At 36.0% G+C, this 24,008-nt stretch overlaps 1 protein-coding gene across 1 annotated transcript in view; it reads right to left on the bottom strand.

Moving 5' to 3' along the window:
- Ttc6 (tetratricopeptide repeat domain 6) overlaps window positions 1-24,008 on the bottom strand; it is a 163,518-nt gene that overhangs the window by 57,111 nt on the left and 82,399 nt on the right. The window contains 1 exon segment of the mRNA XM_087208003.1: window positions 6,312-6,416. Within this exon segment, the coding sequence (XP_087064129.1) occupies window positions 6,312-6,416 (105 nt within the window).

Genomic DNA, 24,008 nt, shown 5'->3' with positions numbered 1-24,008 from the left:
TCTTTGATCAACTTTGGTAATTCATATGTATCTAGGAATCTGTCCATTTCTCCTGTGTTTTCCACCTTATTGGCATATAGGTTCTCAAAGTAGGTATTGATGATCCTGTGGGTTTCTGCTGGGTCCATTGTAATTTCATCCTTTTCATTCCTAATTACATGGATTTGGGCCTTTTCTTTACTTTTTCTGATAAGATTGCTAAGGGCTTTTCAACTTTGTTTATTCTTTCAAAGAACTAATTCTTGGCTTCAATGATTTTTTTGTATCATTCTCTTAATCTCCATTGCATTGATTTCTGCTCTGTTCTTTATAATTTCCTCCGTTGTATGAGCTTTGGGTTTGTCCTGCTCTTCTTTTTCTTGAAGCTTGAGATTTAGCATCAGGTTGTATAATTGAGATCGCTCTGTTTTCCTAATAGGTGTATTCACTGCTATGAATTTCCATCATAAGACTGCTTTCACTGTGTCCCATATATTCTGATATGTTGTATTGTCATTGTCATTTAATTGTGGGAACTGTCTGATTTCTTCTTTAATTTTCTCTGTGACCCTTTGGTTATTCAGAAGTGTGTTGTTCAATTTCCATGTGTTTATGAAATTCTTGTGATTTCTTTTGCTATTGATCTCCAGTTGCACTATCATCTGATAATATACAGGGATAACTTCAATTCTTTTGCACTTACTTAAACATGAGCAATTATGTGTTCTATTTTGTAGAATGACCCACTTGCAGCCTAAAAGAATGTGCATTCTGATTTGGTAAGGTGGAACACTCTGTAAACATGCTGTCTATTTGTTCAAGAGTTTGATTGAGTTCCAGTATTTCATTGCTTATTTTCTGTCTAGTTGCTCTATATATTTGTCACAGTGGGGTATTGAGGTCCCCCACTACTATTGTATTAGTGCTTCTTTGATTTTTCATGTCCATTAGTGTTTGCTTTATATAGTTGGGCACACCAATATTTGGTACATATATATTTATGATTGTCATCTGTTCCTCTTGGATTATTTCCTTTACAAGGATGTAGTTTCCTTCTTTGTCTCTCTTAATTAGTGTTGGCTTGAAATCCATTTGATCTGCAAAGAGGATAGCTACTCCTGCTTTTCTTTCAGGTTTCTGTCACATGGAGTATTATTTTCTACCCTTTAACTTTCAGTCTATGAGTTTCTTTTTGACTTAAGTGTGTTTCTTCTATGAAGCATATTGTTGGATCTTGCTTCTTGACCCACTCTGCCAGTCTATTTCTTTTGACTGGTGAATTGAGACCATTAACATTGATGGTTATAAGTGATATGCATTGACTTATCCTTGTCATGACCTTTTCTTTTTGTTGAATTCTCCCCCTTTGCATTTAATTTCTTATCGTGCCCAATAGATTCATTCTGCTGGGCTTCCTGGGGTTGTGATCCTCATCGTCTTTTCCTACAATGGTGTTTAAAAATTTTTAGAGTGCTTGTTTGGTATTCATGAAGTTCCTCAGGTGTTCTTTGTCATAAAGTATCTTATTTCTCCATCAATTTTGAAAGGTAGTTTTTTATGATACATCAATCTGGGTTGGAGTTTGTTTTCCTTTAGAGCTTAAAATACATCATTCCAGGCTCTTCTTGCCTTGAAGGTTTGTGTTGAGAAGTCTGCTGTGATTCTGATGGGCTTTCCTTTGTATGTGATTTGTTTCTTTTCTCTAACTGCTTGTAGACTTCTGTTCTTCTGTTGGGCTTCTGGAATCTTTTTTTTTTAATTCTTTTATTGGTACATTTTAGGTATACAATACATTTACATTTCTCATTGGGAACTTGTACCTTTACATGATGTATCTTGGTTCTTATTTTTTCCCCATTCCCTGCACTCCCTTCACCCCTCTACCCTTCCCTATTTACAAAGACTTTGTTTCCATTTTTTCCATTTCTCACAATTTTTCCTTTCCCTTCTTTCCTTTCCTCTACCCCTCCCTCTTCCCCTACCCCTTTGGACCTTTTCTTCCTATTTTGCATTATCAATTATTCATTTTAATCATTGTTACATTTTAGGTATACAATATACTGACATTCATAATTGGAAATTTGCACCTTTACATAATCTCTCTTGGTTCTCCTTTCTCCCCCTTCCCCTGTTGTCTCTTCAACCCCTCCATCCCTTCCTATTTACAAAGACTTTGCTTCCATTATTCCATTTTCTCATATTAATTCCATTCCCTTCTTACCTTTCCCTACCCCTTCCACTTTCCCTTCTCCTTTGCCCCTTTTCTTCCTATTTCACATAATCTATTATACCTTTTAATCTTTATTTACACTTTCAGTTTCTTACACTAGAGAAACTATTCAGTATTTACACGTGTGTCCTATTTATTTCACTTAAGAGTATCACCTCTATGTGCATCCATTTAGCTATAAATGTTTCTAATTTCTCATTTTTTATGGCTGAGTAAAAAAAATGTAAAAAATGTTCAACATCACCGATCATTCAAGAGATGCAAATGAAAAAAGCGCTGAGATTCCAACTCACTCCAGAAAGAATGGCTGCTATCATGAAATCAACCAATAACAAATGCTGGTGGGGCTGTGGGGAAAGAGGAACCCTGCTCCACTGCTGGTGGGAGTGTAAACTGGTGCAACCACTGTGGAAATTGGTATGGAGATACTTCAAAGAACTAGGACTGGAAGTCCCATTTGACCCAACTATTCCCCTACTGAGAATCTTCCCCTCAAAAATTAAAAGAATCATACCACAGTGATATATGTGCACCTATGTTTATAGTAGCACAGTTTGTAATAGCTAAAGCTTGGAAACTGAATAAAGAAAATGTGGTTCTTTTATAAAATGGAGTACTACTCAGCCATAAACAATGAGAAACTAGAGACATTTATACTTAAATGGATGCATATTGAGCCCATCCTCTTAAGTGAAATAAGTAGGACACACATGTGTAAATACCAAATAGTTTCTCTAGTGTGAGAAATTGAAAGTGTAAATAAGGATGAAAATGATTAAAATGAATAATTGATAATTTGAAATAAGGAAAAGGTCCAAGGGTTTGGGGATGGTGGGAGGGAAGGGGAAAGGGAAGAAGGGAAAGGGAAAATTATGAGAAAGAAAAAATAAATGTAATCAAACTCTGTGTAAATAGGGAAGGGTGGAGAGGGTGAAGGGTGCACAGGTAATGGGAGAAAAAATAAGAACTAACATACATCATGTTCTGGTACAAACACTCAATGATAAATGTAAATGTATTTTATACCTACAATGTACCAATAAATATATATATAAATAAAAGAAATATATATATATGATTAAAAACAGTAGCTTTACTGGTATAAGTATAGTAGCTTGACAAGTCAGGAGTAAAGCATTTATCATTAAAAACAAATGAGAAAAAAAATTAAACTACTTTTTAAAAATTTTATTCTAGATAAGAAAAATATCACTAGAAATGGGAAATAAAATGATGCAACATTAGAAATGGAGAGTAAAACTCACAAGAACATACAAAAATCTCAGCCCCCGATATGACAACAACCCTTTGCCCAGCAGGTGACCTTAGTATGTATCCCAAACACTGTAGGAAAATGGAGTTAAGATAGTCAGCTGAGCATGTCATGTTGGCCACTGCCCCCTGAAATGTTTCTTAACTAACATTTACAGATATTAATAGTTTTTCAAAAAGTCTAGGTATATTCCAGTTGGCCACAGAACACCTTTGTTTATCTTAGCATATAAACCCCTCCTTCCTGACTTAAACTGCAGGGATCTCCCCCTCCTGCAACTACCTAAGACATATTTCTGTTGATAATTTCCCAATAAATTGTGCTTTGTGCAGTCTTGGAATAATCTGCCTCTTTCTTCAGTCTCATGACACTTTTTACCTTTGGCAGCCAGTTTTCTTACACCAAGACTGATTTTTTCCAAAACAAACACTGCATACAGATATTTCACCTGTGAGCATATATTAAAAATAAAAATTAAGTTTGGTCTAATAGAATTCAACATATTTAATAATAATATACCATGGCCAAGTAATCTAGGAAATAGAAAGTTATTTCAATGTTAATATTTTAAACATGTAGTATCAATAAGTTACATACAAATATGATTTCATCCCTGTCTCAGTTGCAATGAAACCAAGAAATAAATTCATGACTGCATTTCAAGCAATAGCATAAATTCACTGTATTTCTTTGTATTCATCTGATCTCAGGCTATTATTGTTACTCTTGCTATGCTTTCCTTGTTATTCTTTAACATTTTGTTCTGTTCATTTCTGATATATGTATTTTGGTAAGCTGCCTGAAATAGTGTGCAAATAAAATATTTCTAAATATCATTAAAAATTGGGGCCTGGGAATTAGATCAGTGGTTCCATCATCTCCCTACACTTGCAAAGACCCTAGTTCAATCCCCGGTATCAAAAAAAAAAAAAAAAAGAATTAAAAAATTGTATGATGATGTTCACTGAACTAATTTTAAGAGAAAAAATATGAAGAAAGCAGAAAGTAAGATTAAAAAGAAGAAAAAAGAAATGAAGAGGGAGAAAAAGGGAAAGATAAGTTTTTTGCAAATGAAAGAAAACTGACCCAAAAGTGGACAGAATTGTCTGACAAAGAATAATTAGATGATTTTGGTTTTCTTCATTTGCTTTTTCTAATTTAAAAGCAGAATAACAAAATGAGAGTATAGCAAACATTCTTTAAGGGACAAAGAAGGAAAAGATTAATAGTTGTATTAGGGTTAACAAACATTACATTAACAAAAAGTTCACTTTTAAAAGCAAATAGTTCCAGGCCGAGGATTTAGCTCAGTGGTTCCGCCGCCTACCTTGCAAGCACAAGGTCCCGAGTTCAATCCCCAGTACCAAAAAATAAAAAATCAAATAAAAACAAATGGTTCCAGAGACAGTGTTTCACCCAGCCTATGGACATCAGTGGCCCACATATAAGACTGGCTGAGAGCCAGGCTGAAGTCAGTGGAAAGAACATCTCAGGGCCAGGCATGCAGCTCAGTGGCGCTGCATCTGCCTAGCAAGCACAAGGTCCTGAGTTCCACCACCAGTACCACAAAAAATAAAATAAAATTTAAAAATCCCACCACTGTTGGAGAATGACCAGCTGATCTGTTCTATGGTGGAGTGTCAGAACAAGGGCCCAGCAAGTGAGTGTGCCCAGTACCAGCATGTGTTACATAATAATAGCATTTATGTAGCTACCATCAAAGTTATCACTCCAGTCAGTACTTGAAAAGCAAAGGAGTGATCTTGCAGTTAGTTGTTCTGTGTCATAATAGAATGTAACTGCATTGTTCAGCTTTCCTATTGCTGGGACAAAATACCTGACACTCACAACTTAAAGGAAAGATTTATTTGGCTCATGATTTCAGAGCTTTCAGCCCATGTCGCTTGGCTCCAAGAAAGAAACATCATGACAGAGGGCATGACATCCAGGAAGCAAAGAACATGGGAAACGTAAGAAAGGAAGGGGCCAGGGCCCAGATATCATCCCCAAGGCCTTATTTCTCCTCCAGCCCATTCAGTTATAAAGTCATCAATGGAAGCACTTGTGGATGAGATTAGTGCCCTCACAACCCAATTGCCTCTCCCAGAATCTCTTAATCCAGTCAAGCCAACAATTAAGATTAACTGGCACAGTTATCCATCTCCTATGAAATGGAAACAGGGCCTTAGCTCTCAACTCCTTGAAAAAGGAAACCTCATAGCTCTTTAAAACACGTGAAATGTGAAGCAAGCTACTAAACTAAGTTCATTTTCATTGTAAACATTTTCCTAATTAAGCAGATTTCTCAACAAAATTGACCTCCAACTATCCACAAAATCTACAGTGATAATTATCTAATTTGTAACAAATTATATTCTATTTTCTTCAATTATCAAAAAGAAAACAAATTAAAATGCCATGAATATTCTGTAACCAAGTCATATGGCTTTATATCTCAAATCCTCAGTCAAATAAAATATGAAATAGAATATTAAAATATCTAAAAATGAAACAGGACAGTCTTTTTGTCTGGCTAAAGTAACATGAATAAGTATAACATTCTAAAGAAATATATGTTAGTTACATCTTATATAAATATACAAAATTATACTTTTGTAAATATACAGACATATATTTATAGACCTACATATAATGATACATACTACAATTATGTATATATATTAAATTAGTATCGTGCTATCCAATCAATCCTGTCCATGGCAACAGTCGTCTGACAACTTGCATAATACAATGTCATATGCAATTATACAATTCCATTATTAAATTCAATTATCAATAATAATATAGAAAACTCATTCAATACACTACCTCATATTGTGGATATATAGTTTCCTTCATGACAGACTCTGGAACAGCAAATTTGGGTGCTGTTGAATTCCAAAACATTTTTGTAAATCCTGGATAAGCAGACATCTTTGAAAATAACATAAGAAAATTATTAGCAATACCAAAAAATAGGGCCAGGGATTTAGCTCAGTGGCACCGCACCTGCCTTGCAAACACAAGGTCCTGAGTTCCATCCCCTGTACCGCAAAAACAAAAAGAAAGAAAAAGAAATAGCAACAAATAGCTTCTAGGACAAAAAAACCCAAAAAACCAAATCTGTCCAAATTGTTCCTAGTTGCTCAGAGCATGACCTGATTGACTGCATGTCCTCTGGTAATGAGGAAAAGATGATTTTCATAACCCATCAGACTAACAGAAATGTAAAGTCAGCAATACCCAGGGATGCCAAGGAAATGGAGAGAGGAGTAAAAATGCACTGGAAGAAAACTGACCAGTTGTGGAAAATGTACGTGTCACATGTTTCAACAATTTCACTTCCAGTTATATATTCTGTGCAATTCTTACACAAGCACATGGAAAGACATGCATGGACGATTCACAGAGCAAGTGAAGTATACCAGAAATAAACCCCAATCAAAGTGATCATTAATAGAAAAACAGATGAATAAAACCTGGTATATTTATATAACTAAACACTATAAAGCCATTAAAACACAAAATTTGTGATACATATATAGATCTTAGAAACATAATATTGAGAATATAAAATAAGCAAGTTTCAGAAAGGTGAATACAAAATTGCTATTTATGTCAGTTTAGCTATAATGCACAAAACTGCATTATTTATTTAGGATAACAAATATATCTAGTAAACTACGAACTTATGAACTGCAAAGACCACAACTATAACAATAACTACCCTGGGGTAGGGAGGAAAAGAAATGAAATGAAGAAAAAGTACAAAGAACTTAATAACTTTTACTTTTTATTTAAAAAATAAGAAACAAAGATAACAAAACGTTAACATTTACAAATTCTTTATAATATATCCCCTGGTTGTTAATAACGTAGTTTCTGCAGTGTGTGTGTGTGTGTGTGTGTGTGTGTGTGTGTGTCTTTAAAATTGTTTCAAATAAAAACTAATCAGACCTGGAGGTAGAGAAACTATTCTGTAGAATATTGGTGTATAATACTGGAATGGTGGCCATTTGATATTATGAATTTGGCAAAACCCACAGAAATTTAAAGCACAAAGAGTGAATGTTAACATAATATACATTTTAGAAAATCATTTAGGAGGTCAGGAAGAATCCCAGGGTGAAATCTCAATTATAACTAAACAATCTAACTGTATTAGAAATGTATAAAACAACCTCCCTAATAAAGGTGAGAAGGAAGTTGCTGATCTCAGTAACTGAAAATAAGCAGAGGATATAAAACTACAGACAGAAGAAATTATACATCTAGGACTGTACTTTTACTAATAAAGTAAGCCAGAGGAATATGAATTAACAATTCTGATATTTTTATATACAGATATTGGGATTAAAAATTAAGTAGATAAATGGAGAATGGTACAAGCCAGTTTGTCATTGTTCACATAGGAGTTTACAGATAAGCAAGGGAGGATCCTAAAATAATCCATGTAGCCAGGTGTAGTGGTGTACACCTGAAATGCACTCTCAAGCCTGAGGCAGGAGGGTTGCCATGAGTTCCAGGCCAGCCTAAGCTATGTAATGAATTCAAGACTAGCCTAAACTACATGATGAGACTGTCTCAAAAAAGCAAATAAACTAGTTAATTAATTAATTAAAATAAAATGATCCAGATGATAAGGGATTAGAGTTGGAAACATCAGTCTGAACTTCTATTTAGCTTAATATACACAGAAATGTTTACATATAGACTTACTTGCAGACATGTATATTTATACAAATTTGTATACACACATTTATTCTCTTGTTTTGTCAACAAGAACAACAATGGCCCAGCAGCAACAAGCATACCAACTGCCCAGATTCTAGTTACTTTCTCCAATGAGTAGAACCAGGGCTGCATGCAGAAATGGTTGATTCTAGGACTAAGGCAGTAGGAAACACAAAAGATAAGCTCAGAGCATCTTATGCTGCCTCAAATAAAGTTCTCAAAAAAAACAAAACCTTGCAATGATGTGGCATATCCAAATAGACATAGGAGCCAACTGAAGGAGTTCCCAGCTGTCAAAGCTCAAACCATTTTAACAATGATAATAACAACAACAACAACAATAAAAATGTATGGATTATATCTCAAACCATAAGTACCCATGAGTTATACCGATATAAATAAATAATAAATAAAAATAGACAAACTTCCTACACAGAAGAATCCTAATTAATTTTTATAACTACTCTACCCTCAAGGAGGTGTTATACAAATTCCTTACTCCTGGGCTGGGGATTTAGCTCAGTGATTCTGGCGCCTGCCTCACAAGCACAAGGTCCCGAGTTTAATCCCCGATACCAAAAACAAACAAACAAACCAAACCAAATTCCTTATTCCTTATGTGTAGAAAGTGTGTATAGAAATTTCCTTTAAGAGGTACAATATAGAAAGGGGTAAAAAAGAATAACTTTACAAGGAAGAAATCAATACACCACTCTACCATGTGCTCATGGCTGACATTGAAGGTGATAAATCCTGCAGGTATGTACCCTGGATATGACAGGTGAAAAGAGCACTTTACTTCAGTGGTCTTCTTTGCAAGTTCACATAACCCAAATTCAAATCAGAAAATCCCAACTGGGAGACATTACACAAAATACCTGAACACTACTCCTCAAAATTGTCAAATCATTAAAAAAAAGGGAAATCTGAAAAGTTGTCACAGCCAAAAGGAGCCTAGAGAGATAAGACAACTAAATGTAATGTGATATCCTGGAGGGGATACTGAAACAGAAGAATGACATTATGTAAAAAATAAAAAGTTTGAATAATATATGGACCTTACTTAATAATAATGCACTAATGTTGGTTTATTAATTCTTAAACTGTTATTAGCACGTCTTCAGTACATAATGATGACATTCATTGCAGGGAATTGGTATATGTACATAACACATCTCAATTCTTTTTTTCCCTTGATATTACTGTAGATGTTCTAAGTCTTCCAGGGATACCATTATGAATTACCTGGCTGGTATAAAACAACAGAAGTTTATTCACTCACTATTCCGGAAACAAAGTGCAGGTCAGGGCCATGCTCCCTCTGAGGACTTTAGACAATTCTTCCTGTCTCTTTCTAGCTCCTAGAGGTTACAGGAATCCTTATGTTCCTCAGTTGCTACTGTACCACTCGGACCTCTGCCTCCATCGTCACATGGCCTCTTCCCTGTGTGTCTCTGCCTTATGTGGGGGTCTCTTTCCTTGAAGATACCAGTCATATTCGATTTAAACTCCATCCTACATCCAGCATGATTTTATCACAGGATTTGCAATTATGTCTGCAAAATCTCTATTTCTAAATAAGATTAAATCCATAGAACCATGGATTAAGACTTGAACATATCTTTTGAGGATCACTGTTCAACCCACTGTTATATTAATACAAAAACAAAGGTATGGAATATTTAAGAAATCTTCACACTGTCTTTGCAAATTTCTGTCAAGTCAAAAACTACTTTTGAAAAATAAAGTTCGTTGTCAAATAACAAAACAATGAAAAGAAAGAATTTTTTTAAAAGCTACAAGTAAAAAATTAATCAGGCATTCATGAACAGAGCTTGAAGAAAAAGTGGTAATCTTTTTAAATAATAGCTGTTTGAAAGCATGATACTACTGGTAATTGTATTTTCTTTAATGTTTTTATTGACTTTTAATAATATTTAAGTAGATTATGCATTTTTTCCAAAAAGATTTCTTTTGCTAGAAAAAAAAACTTAGCTCAAATGATAGTTAAGCTTTGATTTTTCCAACATTGCTCTAGCATTAAATATTGACATCTCCTGGAGAGTGGATGTTACACAGAATTTCTGGATTAAATCTGAAGACCCAAACCCAGTAAATAAAAATTCACAATTAAAAGTAAATCTTGAACACTTTTATTTCTAGTCGGAAATACACCACAACCAATCTCATACACTTGATCACACATTTCCTATCTATAAGCATCACAGAGAAAGGCAAATTTTGCATTTTCCAGGTTAATTTGTCCAACAAAGAAATTGAAAATTAAGTGTTCATTTGTCCTGTGTTTCGCTAGGCACACTGTGTCACTGTGTGGTATACAGACCTAGAGCCAGGAAGCCCTTGCTAAAAGATGAGTAAACTCTTCCAAAATCATCTGACAACTCTTCTTCCAAAAATTACCTAGAAATTAAGAGGATTTAAAGTATTCAAATGATATATCACATACAATATGGTAATTCCTTCCACATAGTAGACAGACTTCCAGCAGCTTAAGTATCTAGAATGAAAGTGTTGCCCTAGGTGTAAGGGAGGCAGTGGAGAAATATCACTAAACAGTACTTTGCTTGCAAGGAAAAGTACAGAAGTTCCTTTAGGAGAACATTTAATTTATCAAATTAAATAAATACAAATTATGGTAAATTAGTTCAATATGCAATGTTTGAAAAGTTCTAAAAAGAGTTCTAAGGAAATGTTTACCAACAGCAGAGTTGGTGGCTGCTAGAACTTGATACGAGGGCAGAGAATGCATAGCAAGCTGAATTTCTAACTACAAAGCCTCCTGGTTTAATTTAAGGTTTAACAGCACCTGTACTGCCCCTCAGGTTATTTTACAACCCAGTACAATAACTCATATTCATACTGGCTGCCAAAGGTCAGAATAGTCTGCTCACTAAGGGAGAGAGACATGCAAATTAATTTCAAAGGTAAGTTAAGCTTCATATAAATGAAACATAAGGCAGAGCATCCGTTTTGAAAATGTAGTCTGAGACCCTGGAAAAGGTTATTTGCATTTTTCACCGTGTTGACATTTGAACTGGTGATGAAAAAATATATATGATGAAATTGACGATGCCTTAGTATGAATCAAGGCAGCTGCACCTTAAAATGCCCTCCAGGAAACAGAAAAAATCATTAATTTTATTAAATCTCAACCTTTAAATACACATTCTTTAATATTCAATATAATTAAATAAGAAGTATGCACAAAATGCATGTGTGGCCACAAGTGAAGTATGATAGAGATTTTGAGGAAAAGCGTGTGCTATTGTGTGAATTTTCAACTGTAGAAGACAGTTTATTTGAGAGGAAAAGCATCAAACTATGGTTACTGAAAATCAGATATGTGACAAGAATTTCTTGGAAAGGAGTGATAAAAACCTGTCACTTTAAATCAAACTTCAGACTATTTATACCAATAAAAAAATTGGGACTTTTTTTAAAAATTAGAATTACAGAAAACCCATGGGCCTTACGAGGACTTTGCCAGATCCCCAGTGCTAAAGCATCTGCTGACAATGTTGACACTAAGTTATTTTGATATTGAAAATATAGCGAAACGTATTAACATTTGAAGAGCTATATAACTCTAAGAATGTTATTTTCCAGATGACCAATACATGATGTTATAATATCATCCATGAGTAAAAGATGCATTCAACATAAAAGATAAATAATAAATTTTAATGCAATAGGTATGAAAAAAGTCACTGATATGGTTTCATATTTCAATTTCAACAACCAATTTAGTTGTATGAATTACCTCTTTTATTTGTTTTATTTTTGTTAGTACATGTTTGTAGTACATAGTGATCACATTCTTCATGGGGAATTGGTATATTTACATATAACATCTTAAGTCTTTTTCCATCTGCTTCCCCACCCCTCCCTCCCCCTTCCACCTCTAGGTCCCCTTCCCTTTTGCAAAAGATCTATCTTCCTGCTTCCCATTTTTCTTTTTATTTATACTTTATGTTTCTCATATAGTTATATGAATCATCATATATTACATTCTCTTTTTCTAAGCTTAATTTTTCTTTTTCTTTTTCTTTATTCTTTTTTCCATGCCAGTCTATTGATCACAATTTTTGTATTAAGCTTCATATGTTGTAGATTTACATGTAGAGATAATACAAAAAGATACCACTTACCCTTTACCCAATTGATCCCAAAATAGCATCTTGGAAAACTATAGTAAACCATCATAAACAAAATGCTGACATTGATGTAAAGATTTAAAACAGTTCCATCATCACAAAGATCCTTATGTTGTTCTTTAGCACTACATTCATACCTACCCCCACCCAGTTTTACACATATAAGTCCATGAACTATTTTAAATTAAAAATTTTGTAGGACTCAAGACTTAGGTCAGGGTTCTCTTCCTTCACGTATCCTTGTTTTTCTTCTCCTTCTCCTTCTTCTTCCTCCCTTGCCCCCCTTCTTCTCTATCCTTCTTTCTTCTTTTCCTATTAATATCCAACTGTTTTAACAGTAATTGTTGAAAAGGCTATCGTACCTTTACTGAACTGCTTTTATACCTTTATCAAAAATAAGTTAGACATATCTGTCACAGTCCATTTGTCAATTTTCTTTTCCATTCTACTGATCTATGGGTCTATACCAGTGGTGGCAAACCTCTGGCACATATGCCATAGCTAGCTATTTGTTACCATTGAAAGCTCTAAAAGGTTTGCCATTATTGGTCTATACCATCACCAAGACCACATAGTATTGATTTACCGTAGTTAACATAATTAGCCTTAAATTTCACTAAAGCTGATTTCTCCCATTTTATTTTTTAAAACTGTTTTAGCTATTGTGGCTCTTTGCATTTCCATATAAATTTTAGAATATATTTTTTACTATTATTTTAAAAAATCTTGGCAGATCCCAGTGAAAAGCCAGTGTAGACCAGAGTGGCATGGCTGCAGGTAGGTCCAGCCAGGATCCCATCTTGATCCCAGCCACTTGGGCCCAAGCCAAAGGCCCTCCTGGAAAAGAACTGCACAGGCCCACAAGCAACAGCCAGAGGCCCATGCAGATACCATACTTAAGTGCATGCAGACCTAGCTAGAAGCCTGCTCAGACACCATCAACTGGGGTACACAACTCCCAGCCAAAGGCCATCCCAGACAACAGCTATGTAGAGGGGCAGGCCCTACCCAGAGACATGCCTAGATACCATCCCAAGTGTGCAGAGGCCCCAGCCAGAACCCTGCCTGAACAAAAATTCAGCTTAGGGACCCAGAAGGCCACTATTATGAACACTGGAATGGGTGCATTGGTGAGCAGCAGAGAAAAGGCCATCCCACGGCTTGCAGAGAATTAAAGACCCCTGGGGGACCAAAAAGTTGCCTCAACAAAGGTGCAGCAGGCTGCATCTGTCGAAATGAGAAGACACATAAACAAGTCTCAAAACCAGACTTCCAGATCACTTAAGGCAACCCCAAAGGATAATGAGATAGAACATCCTGATACTCAACCACCTAGATTCCCTGAGCTGCCAAGAAAAGAGGATTTGGAAAAAAATGAAATCAGAAATAATCTCTCAGAAAAAAACAGAGATTGTGCCCATAGTGCAAGACGTGATTAATAAATCTAGAGCAGACACAGACAAAAAAAATAGAAGAGCAGAGAAACATGATAGACTCCCAACATAAAAAACAAATGGAATCCATAAAACAGATGGAACCAGATTTCCAGGAGATTAAAAACTCCACTGAAAGTTTACACAGCAGAATGAGCCAATGTGAGGACAGAATATAATATAGAAAGGCAGCATTGCAATTAGTGAACAGGAAAACTTTCTTAAAAATAGTAAGGGACTATAAGAAATCAATCCAGCAGCTGCTAGATGATGCAAAGAAGAATAACATAAGACTGATCTGAGTCAATGAAGAAAAAGGAGAGTGCAAATGACATAAAAAAAATTTTCACAGATGTAATGGCAGAACACTTCCTAAGCAGGGGAAAAGAACTTGACATAGCAATAAGTGAGGCATATAGGACTTCAACTAGCCATGATCAAAAAAAATCTACACATAGGCATATAATAGTTAAGATTCCAGAAACCCAACAGAAGAACAAAAGTCTACAAGCAGTTAGAGAAAAGAAACAAATCACATACAAAGGAGAGCCCATCAGAATCACAGCAGACTTCTCAACACAAACCCTCAAGGCAAGAAGAGCCTGGAATGATGGATTTCAAGCTGTAAGGAAAACAAACTCCAACCCAGATTGATGTATCATAAAAAACTACCTTTCAAAATTGATAGAGAAATACGATACTTTCATGACAAAGAGCACCTGAGGATCTTCATGAATACCAAACAAGCACTCCAAAAAATTTTAAACATTATTGTAGGAAAAGACAATGAAGATCACAACCCCAAGAAGCCCATCAGAATGAATCTATTGAGCGTGACAAGAAATTAAATGCAAAGGGGGAGAATCCAACAAAAAGAAAAAGTCTTGACAAGGATAAGTCAATGCATATCACTTATAACCATCAATGTTAATGGTCTCAATTCACCAGTCAAAAGAAATAGACTGGCAGAGTGGGTCAAGAAGCAAGATCCAACAATATGCTTCATAGAAGAAACACACTTAAGTCAAAAAGAAACACATAGACTGAAAGTCAAAGGGTGGAAAACAATACTCCATGTGACATAAACCTGAAAAAAAAGCAGGAGTAGCTATCCTCTTTGCAGATCAAATGGATTTCAAACCAACACTAATTAAGAGAGACAAAGAAGGAAACTACATCTTTGTAAAGGAAACAATCCAAGAGGAACAGATGACAATCATAAATATATATGTACCAAATATTGGTGTGCCCAACTATATAAAACAAATACTAATGGACATGAAATATCAAATAAGTACTAATACAATAGTAGTAGGGGACCTCAATACCCCACTGTGACAAATATATAGAGCAACTAGACAGAAAATAAGCAATGAAATACTAGAACTCAATCAAAGTCTTTACGAAGTGAACTTAACAGATGTTTACAATGTTCCACCCTGCAAAACCAGAATGCACATTCTTTTAGGCTGCACACGGGTCATTCTCCAAAATAGACCACATACTCACTCATAGAAGATGTTTAAGTAAGTACAAAGAAATTGAAGTTATCCCCTGTATATTTATCAGACCATAGTGTGATGAAATTGGAGATCAAAAGCAAAAGAAACTGCAAAAATTTCATAAACACATGGAAATTGAACAACACACTTCAGAGTGAGCTCAAATAAACCACCTGATGCTGGAAGATGCTGAATCACCATGCTGCAGACAGGCAGGTCTGCACATGCCCTACTGAGGTCCTGAGTCACACAAAACACACCTAATCAGCCAGCTGCAGACAGGCAGGTCTGTGCATGCCCTACCAAGGTCCCCAGTCGCACGGAAGAAGCAGAATCACCCCGCTGCAGACAGGCAGACACCTGGTAGCACACTACAAAGATGCAGAGGACAAGAGACCACCAGACCAAGGTACTGAGTCCCGCTGCTCCCAGCCCAGAGGAAGGGGCTTCTGAGCCACCATCCCACTGCTCCTGGTCCAGAGGAAGGGGCTTCCCGGCCACTATCCCTCCTGCTGCTCCCAGCCCACAGGAAAGGGCTTTTGGGTCACTATCCCTACCGTTGCTCCCGGCCCCTGTCCCACCTCTCCCAGCTCAGAGGAGGTAATCCGTGCAGGTGCTAACAGCCCTCTGCCCCAGTCAAAATGAGAAAACACATAAATAAGTCTCAAAACCAGACTTCCAGATCACCTACAGCAACCCCAAAGGGAAATGAGATGGAACACTCTGATACTCAATGACCTGGGCCCACTGAAATGGCAACAAAAGGGGATCTGGAAAAAATGAAATCAGAAATAATTTCTCAGATAACAGGAGAAATTGTGCCCCTAGTGCAAGACATGATTAATAAATCTAGAGAGGAGATGAGGAACATGATGGAATCCCAACATAGGAAACAAATGGAATCCATAAAACAGATGCAAATAGATTTCCAGGACATGAAAAACTCCATTGAAAGTCTACACAGCAGAATGAGCCAATGTGAGGACAGAATTTCAGATATAGAAGATAAGATTACAATTAGTGACCAGGAAAAGAAAAATTGCTTCAAAATTATAAGGGAAGATGAGAAATCAATCCAGCAGCTGCTAGATGATGCAAAGAAGAATAACATAAGACTGACTGGACTCAATGAAGAAACAGAAGAGAGTGCAGATGACATAAAAAACCTCTTCACAAAAATAATGGCAGAAAATGTCCCAAGCAGGGGAAAAGAGCTTGACATACAGATAAGTGAGGCATATAGGACTCCAAATAGCCTTGATTAAAAATAATCTACATATAGGCATATAATTGTTAAGATTCCAGAAACTCAACAGAAGAACAAAGTTCTACAAGCAGTTAGAGAAAAGAAACAAATCACATATAAAGGAAAGCCCATCAGAATCACAGCAGACTTCTCAACACAAACCATCAAGGCAAGAAGACCTTGGAGTGACATATTGCAAGCCCTAAAAGAAAACAGCCTCCAACCCAGATTGATGTACCCTACAAAACTATCTTTCAAAATGGATGGAGAAATAAGATACTTTCATGACAAAGAGCACCTTAGGAACTTCATGAATACCAAACCAGCACTCCAAAGAATTTTACACAGTATCCTAGGAACTGACATTGAGGATCACAACCACAGGAAGCAAAGCAGAATTAACCCACCTGGCATGACAAGAAATTAAATGTAAATGGGGAGAACCCAACAAAAAGTAAAAGTCATGGCAGTGACAAGTCACTACGTTTCAGTTATAACCATCAAGGTAAATGGTCTCAATTCACGAATTAAAAGAAATAGACTGTCAGAATGGTCCAAGAAGCAAAATCCAACAATCTGCTGCATACAAGAAACACACTTCATTCAAAAGGAAACTCACAGATTGAAAGTTAAAGGGTGGAAAACAAAACTCCATGAGACAGGAACCCAATAAAAAGCAGGAGTAGCTATCCTCTTGGCAGATCAAGTAGATTTCAAACCAACACTGATTAAGAGAGACGAAGAAGGGCACTACACCCTTGTAAAGGGAAGAATCCAAGAGGAAGAGATGACATTCATAAATATCTATGCACCAAACACTAGTGCATCCAACTATATAAAACAAATACTAATGGACATGAAATGTCATATAGGCACTAATACAATTGTAGTGGGGGACCTCAACACCCCACAGTCACAAATAGATAGATCAACTAGACAGAAAATAAGAAAATAAGTAATGAAATACTAGAACTCAATCGAACTCTTGAACAAATGAACTTAACAGATGTTTACAGAGTCTTCCACCCCACAAAATCAGAATACACATTCTTCTCAGATGCACATGAGCCATTCTCAAAAATAGACCACATACTCACACATAGAACATGTTTAAGTAAGTGCAAAGGAATTGAAGTTATCCCCTGTATATTATCAGACCATAGTGCGATGAAATTGGAGATCCATAGCAAAAGAAACTCAAAAAATTTCATAAACACATGGAAATTGAGCAACACACTTCTGAATAACCAATGGGTCACAGAGGAAATTAAAGAAGAAATCAGCCAGTTCCTCCAATTAAATGACAATGACAATACAACATATCGGAATCTATGGGACACAATGAAAGCAGTCTTATGAGGCAAATTCATAGCAGTGAATATGCATATTAGGAAAACAGAAGGAGCCCAACTAAACAACCTGATGCTGAACCTCAAGCTTCTAGAAAAAGAAGAGCAGGACAAACCCAAAGCTCATACAAGGGAGGAAATTGTAACGATCAGAGGAGAAATCAATGCAATGGAGACTAAGAGAATGATACAAAAAAACCAATGAAGCCAAGAGTAGGTTCTTCGAAAGAATCAACAAAATTGACAAACCTTTAGCCAACCTTATCAGAAAAAGGAAAGAAAAGGCCCAAATCCATGCAATTAGGAATGATAAGGGTAAAATTACAACAGAACCAGAAGAAATCCAGAGGATCATCAATACCTACTTCCAGAACCTATATGCCAATAAGATGGACAACACGGAAGAAATGGACAGATTTCCAGATACATATGAATTACCAAAGTTGAACGAAGAAGACCTAAAAATTCTGAACAACCCAATATCAACCAATGAAATTGAAAATGTAGTTAAAAACTTATCAACTAAGAAAAGCCCGGGCCCTGATGGCTTCACTGCTGAATTCTACAAGACATTTAGACAGGAACTGCTGCCACTACTGTTTAAACTCTTCAATGAAATGAAAGAGAAGCAATACTCCCAAATTCATTCCAAGAAGCAAGCAACACCTTGATCCCCAAAGCAGAGAAAGACCCAAACGAAAAGGAGAACTATAGGCCAATCTCACTAATGAACATCGATGCAAAAATCCTTAATAAGATACTGGCAAACAGAATGCAGAAGATCATCAAGAAGATCATACACCCTGATCAAGTGGGATTCATCCCAGGGATGCAGGGATGGTTCAATATATGAAAATCAATCAATGTAATACACTCTATCAATAGAGCCAAAGACAAAACATATATGATTATCTCCATAGATGCAGAAAAAGCATTTGACAAAATCCAACATGCATTTATGATAAAAACCCTACAAAAAATTGGAATAGATGGTCTCTACCTCAAACTGATAGAAGCCATCTATGAAAAACCAACAGCCAATATCATACTACATGCTCAAAAACTGAAATCCTTCACACTAAAATCAGGAACAAGACAAGGATATCCACTATCACCACTCTTGTTCAATATAGTTCTGGAAACATTAGCCATGGCAATTAGACAAGAGAATGAAATAAAAGCAATAAAGATAGGAAAGGAAGAAGTCAAATTGTCATCATTTGCAGATGACATGATACTCTATATAGAAGACCCCAAGAACTCCACCAAAAGTCTTCTAGACTTAATAACCAAATTCAGTCAAGTAGCTGGTTACAAGGTCAACACACAAAAATCAATAGCTTTCCTCTACACCAATGACACACTCACTGAGAGAGAAATAGGGCAAATAATTCCTTTCACAATAGCATCCAAAAAACTGAAATACCTAGGAATCAACCTAACAAAAGAATTCAAAGACTTCTTCTCTGAAAACTATGGCACTCTGAAAAGAGAGATTGAAGATGATATCAGAAAATGGACAGATATCCCCTGCTCCTGGGTAGGAAGGATTAATATAGTGAAAATGGCCATACTTCCAAAACTGCTATATAGATTTAATGCAATTCCAATTGAGATCTCAGCAGCATACTTCATAGACCTTGAGAAAACAATCCAAAAATTCATTTGGAACAAGAAGAGACCCAGAATAGCAAAAGCAATTCTAGGTAACAGAGACATGGCAGGGAGTATCACAATCCCCAACCTACAACTATACTATAAAGCTACTGTGATTAAAACAGCATAGTACTGGCAAAGAAACAGACTTGAAGACCAGTGGAACAGATTAGAAGATGCAGAAACAATGCCAGACACACTCAGCCATCTCATCTTCGATAAAGGAGCCAAACACCCTCACTGGAGGAAAGATAGCCTCTTTAATAAATGGTGCTGGAAAAATTGGGCTTCAACTTGCTAAAGATTAAAACTAGACCTATATCTCTCACCATGCACTAAACTAAAATCAAAAGGCATTAAAGATCTAAATATTAAAATAGAAACTCTGAACCAGTTGGAACAGAGGTTAGCTAGAACCCTTGAAGACATCGGTGTGGGATTTTATGAACAAAACCTCAGTTGCCCATGAACTAGCACAAACAATCAACAAGTGGGATCTCTTCTTATTAAAAGGCTTCTGCACAGCAAGAGAAACCACCAGCCATGTGAAGAGACATCCCACAATGTGGGAAAAAAATTTTCACCTGCTTTTCCTCAGACAAAGGTCTACTATCTTGAATCTACAAAGAATTACAAAGATCAGACCTCCCAAATTTAAAGACCCAATCCAAAAATGGGCATCTGAAATGAACAGACATTTCTCAGACAAAGAAGTAGAAATAGCAAATAAATACATGAAAAAATGTTCAACATCACTGGTCATTCAAGAGATGCAAATGAAAACAATGCTGAGATTCCACTTCACTCCAGAAAGAATGGCTGCTATCATGAAATCCACCAATAACAAATGTTGGTGGGGCTGTGGGGAAAGAGGAACCCTGCTCCACTGCTGGTGGGAGTGTAGGCTGGTGCAAGCACTGTGGAAATCAGTATGGAGATGCCTCAAAGAACTAGGACTGGAAGTCCTATTTGACCCAGCTATTCCACTGCTAGGGTTCTTCCCCAAAGAATTAAAAGAATCATACCACAGTGATACATGTGCACCCATGTTCATAGCAGCACAGTTTGTAATAGCTAAAACTTGGAAACAGTCCAAATGCCCATCAACTGGAGACTGGATAAAGAAAATGTAGGTTTTTTAATAAAATGGAGTACTACTCACCCATAAAAAATGAGAAATTAGAGACATTTATAGCTAAGTGGATGCACATTGAGGCAATACTCTCAAGTGAAATAAATAGGACACACATAAATAAACACCGAATAGTTTCTCTGGTGTGAGAAATTGAAAGTGTAAATAAGGACTAAATGTATAATAGGTAATGTGAAATAGGAAGAAAAGGGGCAAAGGGGAAGGAAGTGAGAGGGCTAGAGGAAAAGATAGAAGGGAATGGGATTAATATGAGAAAATGGAAAAATAGGTACAAAATCTTTGTAAATAGGGAGGACTGGAGGGGTTGAAGGGAGGGTTGGGCAAGGGTGAAAAATAAGAACCAAGAGAGACTATGTAAAGGTGCAAATTTCCAATGATGAATGTCATTATATTGTATAATTAAAATGTACCAATGATTAGAATGAATAATCGATAATGTAAAATAGGAAGAAAAGGTCCAAAGGGGTAGGGGTAGTGGGAGGGGCAGGGGAAAGGAAAGAAGGGAAAGGAAAAATGATGAGAAACCACCTGATGCTGAACCTCAAGCTTCAAGAAAAAGAAGAGCAGGACAAACCCAAAGCACTTATAAGGGAGAAAATTATAAAGAACAGAGCAGAAATCAATCCAATGGAGACTAAGAGAATGATACAAAAAAATCAATGAAGCCAAGAGTTGGTTCTTCAAAAGAATAAACAAAATCAACAAACCCTTAGCCAACCTTATCATAAAAAGGAAGGAAAAGGCCCAAATCCATGCAATTAGGAATGAAGAGAATGAAATTACAATGGACTCAGAAGAAATCCAGAGGATCATCAATACCTACTTAGAGAACCTATCAATCAATAAGATGGAAAACACAGAAGAAATGGACAGATTCCTAGATACATATGAATTACCAAAGTTGAATGAAGAAGACCTAAAAATTCTAAACAACCCAATATCAATCAATGAAATTGAAAATGTATTAAAAACTTACCAACTAAGAAAAGCTCAGGTCCTAATGGCTTCACTGCTGAATTCTACAAGACATTTAGAGAGGAACTGCTGCCACTACTGTTTAAACTCTTCAACGAAATTGAAATGGAAGCAATACTCCCAAATTCACTCCTGGAAGCAAGCATCACTTTGATCCCCAAAGCAGAGAAAGACCCAACTGAAAAGGAGAACTATAGGCCAATCTCACTAATGAATATGGATGCAAAAATCCTTCATAAGATACTGGCAAATAGAATGTAGAAGATCATTGAAAAGATCATACATCCTGACCAAGTGCAATTCATCCCAGGGATGCAGCGATTGTTGAACATACACAAACCAATAAATGTAATACACTATTTCGTTGTTGTTGTTGTTTTTGTCGGTACCAGGGATCAAACTCGGGACCTTGCACTTGTGAGGCAGGCGCCGGAACCACTGAGCTAAATCCCCAAGGACAAAAGAAATACTATCATCTCAATAGATGCAGGAAAAGCATTTGACAAAATCCAAAACACATTTATGATAAAAACCCTACCAAAAATTGGAATAGATGGTCTCTACCTCCATCTAATAAAAGCCATCTGTGAAAAACCAACAGCCAATATCATACTGAAATCCTTCACACTAAAATCAGGAATAAGACAAGGATGTTCACTATCACCATTCCTGCTCAATATAGTTTTGGAAACATTAGCCACAGCAATTAGACAAGAGAAAGAAATAAAAGGAATAAAGATAGGAAATGAAGAAATTAAATTGTCATTATTTGCAGATGACATGCTACTCTATATAGAAGACCCCAAGAACTCCACCAAAAGTCTTCTTGACTTAATAACCAAATTCAGAAAAGTAGCTGGATACAAGGTCAACACACAAAAATCAATAGCTTTCCTCTACATGAACAACAGACTCACTGAAAAAGGAACTGAAGAAACAACTCCCTTCACAATAGCATACAAAAATTGAAATACCTAGGAATCAACCTAATGAAACAAATCAAAGACCTCTACTCTGAAAACTATAGCACTCTAAAAAAGTGATCAAAGAGGATATAGGAAAATGGAAAGACATCCCTTGCTCCTGGGTAGGAAGAACCAATACAGTGAAAATGGCCATACTTCCAAAACTGCTACATAGAATTCAATGCAATGCTGATTGAAATTCCAGCAGCATACCTCACAGACCTTGAGAAAACAATCCAAAAATTCATTTGGAACAAGAAGAAACCTAGAATAGCAAAAGCAATTCTAGGTAGTAAAGACAAGGTAGGGGTTATCACAATCCCCAATTTGAAACTATACTACAAAGCTATTGTGATAAAAACAACATAGTACTAGAAAAGAAACAGACCTGAGGACCAGTGGAACAGACTAGATGATGCAGAAACAACTCCAGACAACTCAGTACCTCATCTTCGACAAAGGAGCCAAACACCCTCACTGGAGGAAAGATAGCCTCTTTAATAAATGGTGCTGGAAAAATTGGGTTTCAACTTGCCAAAGATTAAAACTAGACCTATATCTCTCACCATGCTCTAAACTAAAATCAAAATGGATTAAAGATTTTATTTTCTTTTTGTTTTCATGATTTTTTTGTTTTCTCTCTTTTTCTGCCTTTTTGTAAGTTATTTAAATATTAGAACTCCACTTTCATTTTTGAGTATATCTCTTTGTATAGTTTTACTTCTTGTTCTGGTATTTATTACATTACATAAATATAATCACTGTACTAATGTTATCATTTTACCAGTTTGAGTGATGTGGAGAAACCCTACCTCCTTTTATGTCTCTTCTCATTTATAATTAATTCTTGTACATACAGTCACATCAATGTGATAATTTTTGCTTCAAATGACAGCCATAACTTAGAAAACTCAAGAAGAGAAAGAAAGTTTATTGTCTTTGTGCATGTTTTGGCTTTGCATGTTCTTTGTTCCTTCAAGATATTTCAAGATTTCTTCTTTTATCATTTTTCTTTACCTGCCCATTCTTGTATGGTAAATTGTCTAGCAACAAATTCTTTAATTTCCTTTCACTTGAGAATGTCTTCATTTACCTTCATTCCTGGAGGATATTTCTCTAAATGTAGGAGACTGAGTTCACAGATACTTCTTTTCACACATATTCTGCCATTGGAGATGAAAAGAAAAGGGCAGAGTAGTGATAAGCAGCAAAATACGCCCTCTCTGGAACCCAGAATCCAGACACCTGGAAAATAACAACTTGACAAAGAGAAGGGGGAAAAAGTAGATCTCCAAGAATTGAGAAGGAACTGATGGGAAAATTAGAAACTGTAGTAAA

This window comes from Heterocephalus glaber, unplaced genomic scaffold, assembly GCF_053883595.1.
Source record: "Heterocephalus glaber isolate CG9 unplaced genomic scaffold, H.glaber_assembly_v1.0 deba00000901, whole genome shotgun sequence".
Taxonomy (NCBI): domain Eukaryota; kingdom Metazoa; phylum Chordata; class Mammalia; order Rodentia; family Bathyergidae; genus Heterocephalus; species Heterocephalus glaber.
The sequence above is the reverse complement of the archived record's forward strand: the minus strand, read 5'-3'. Positions and strand labels throughout refer to the sequence as shown.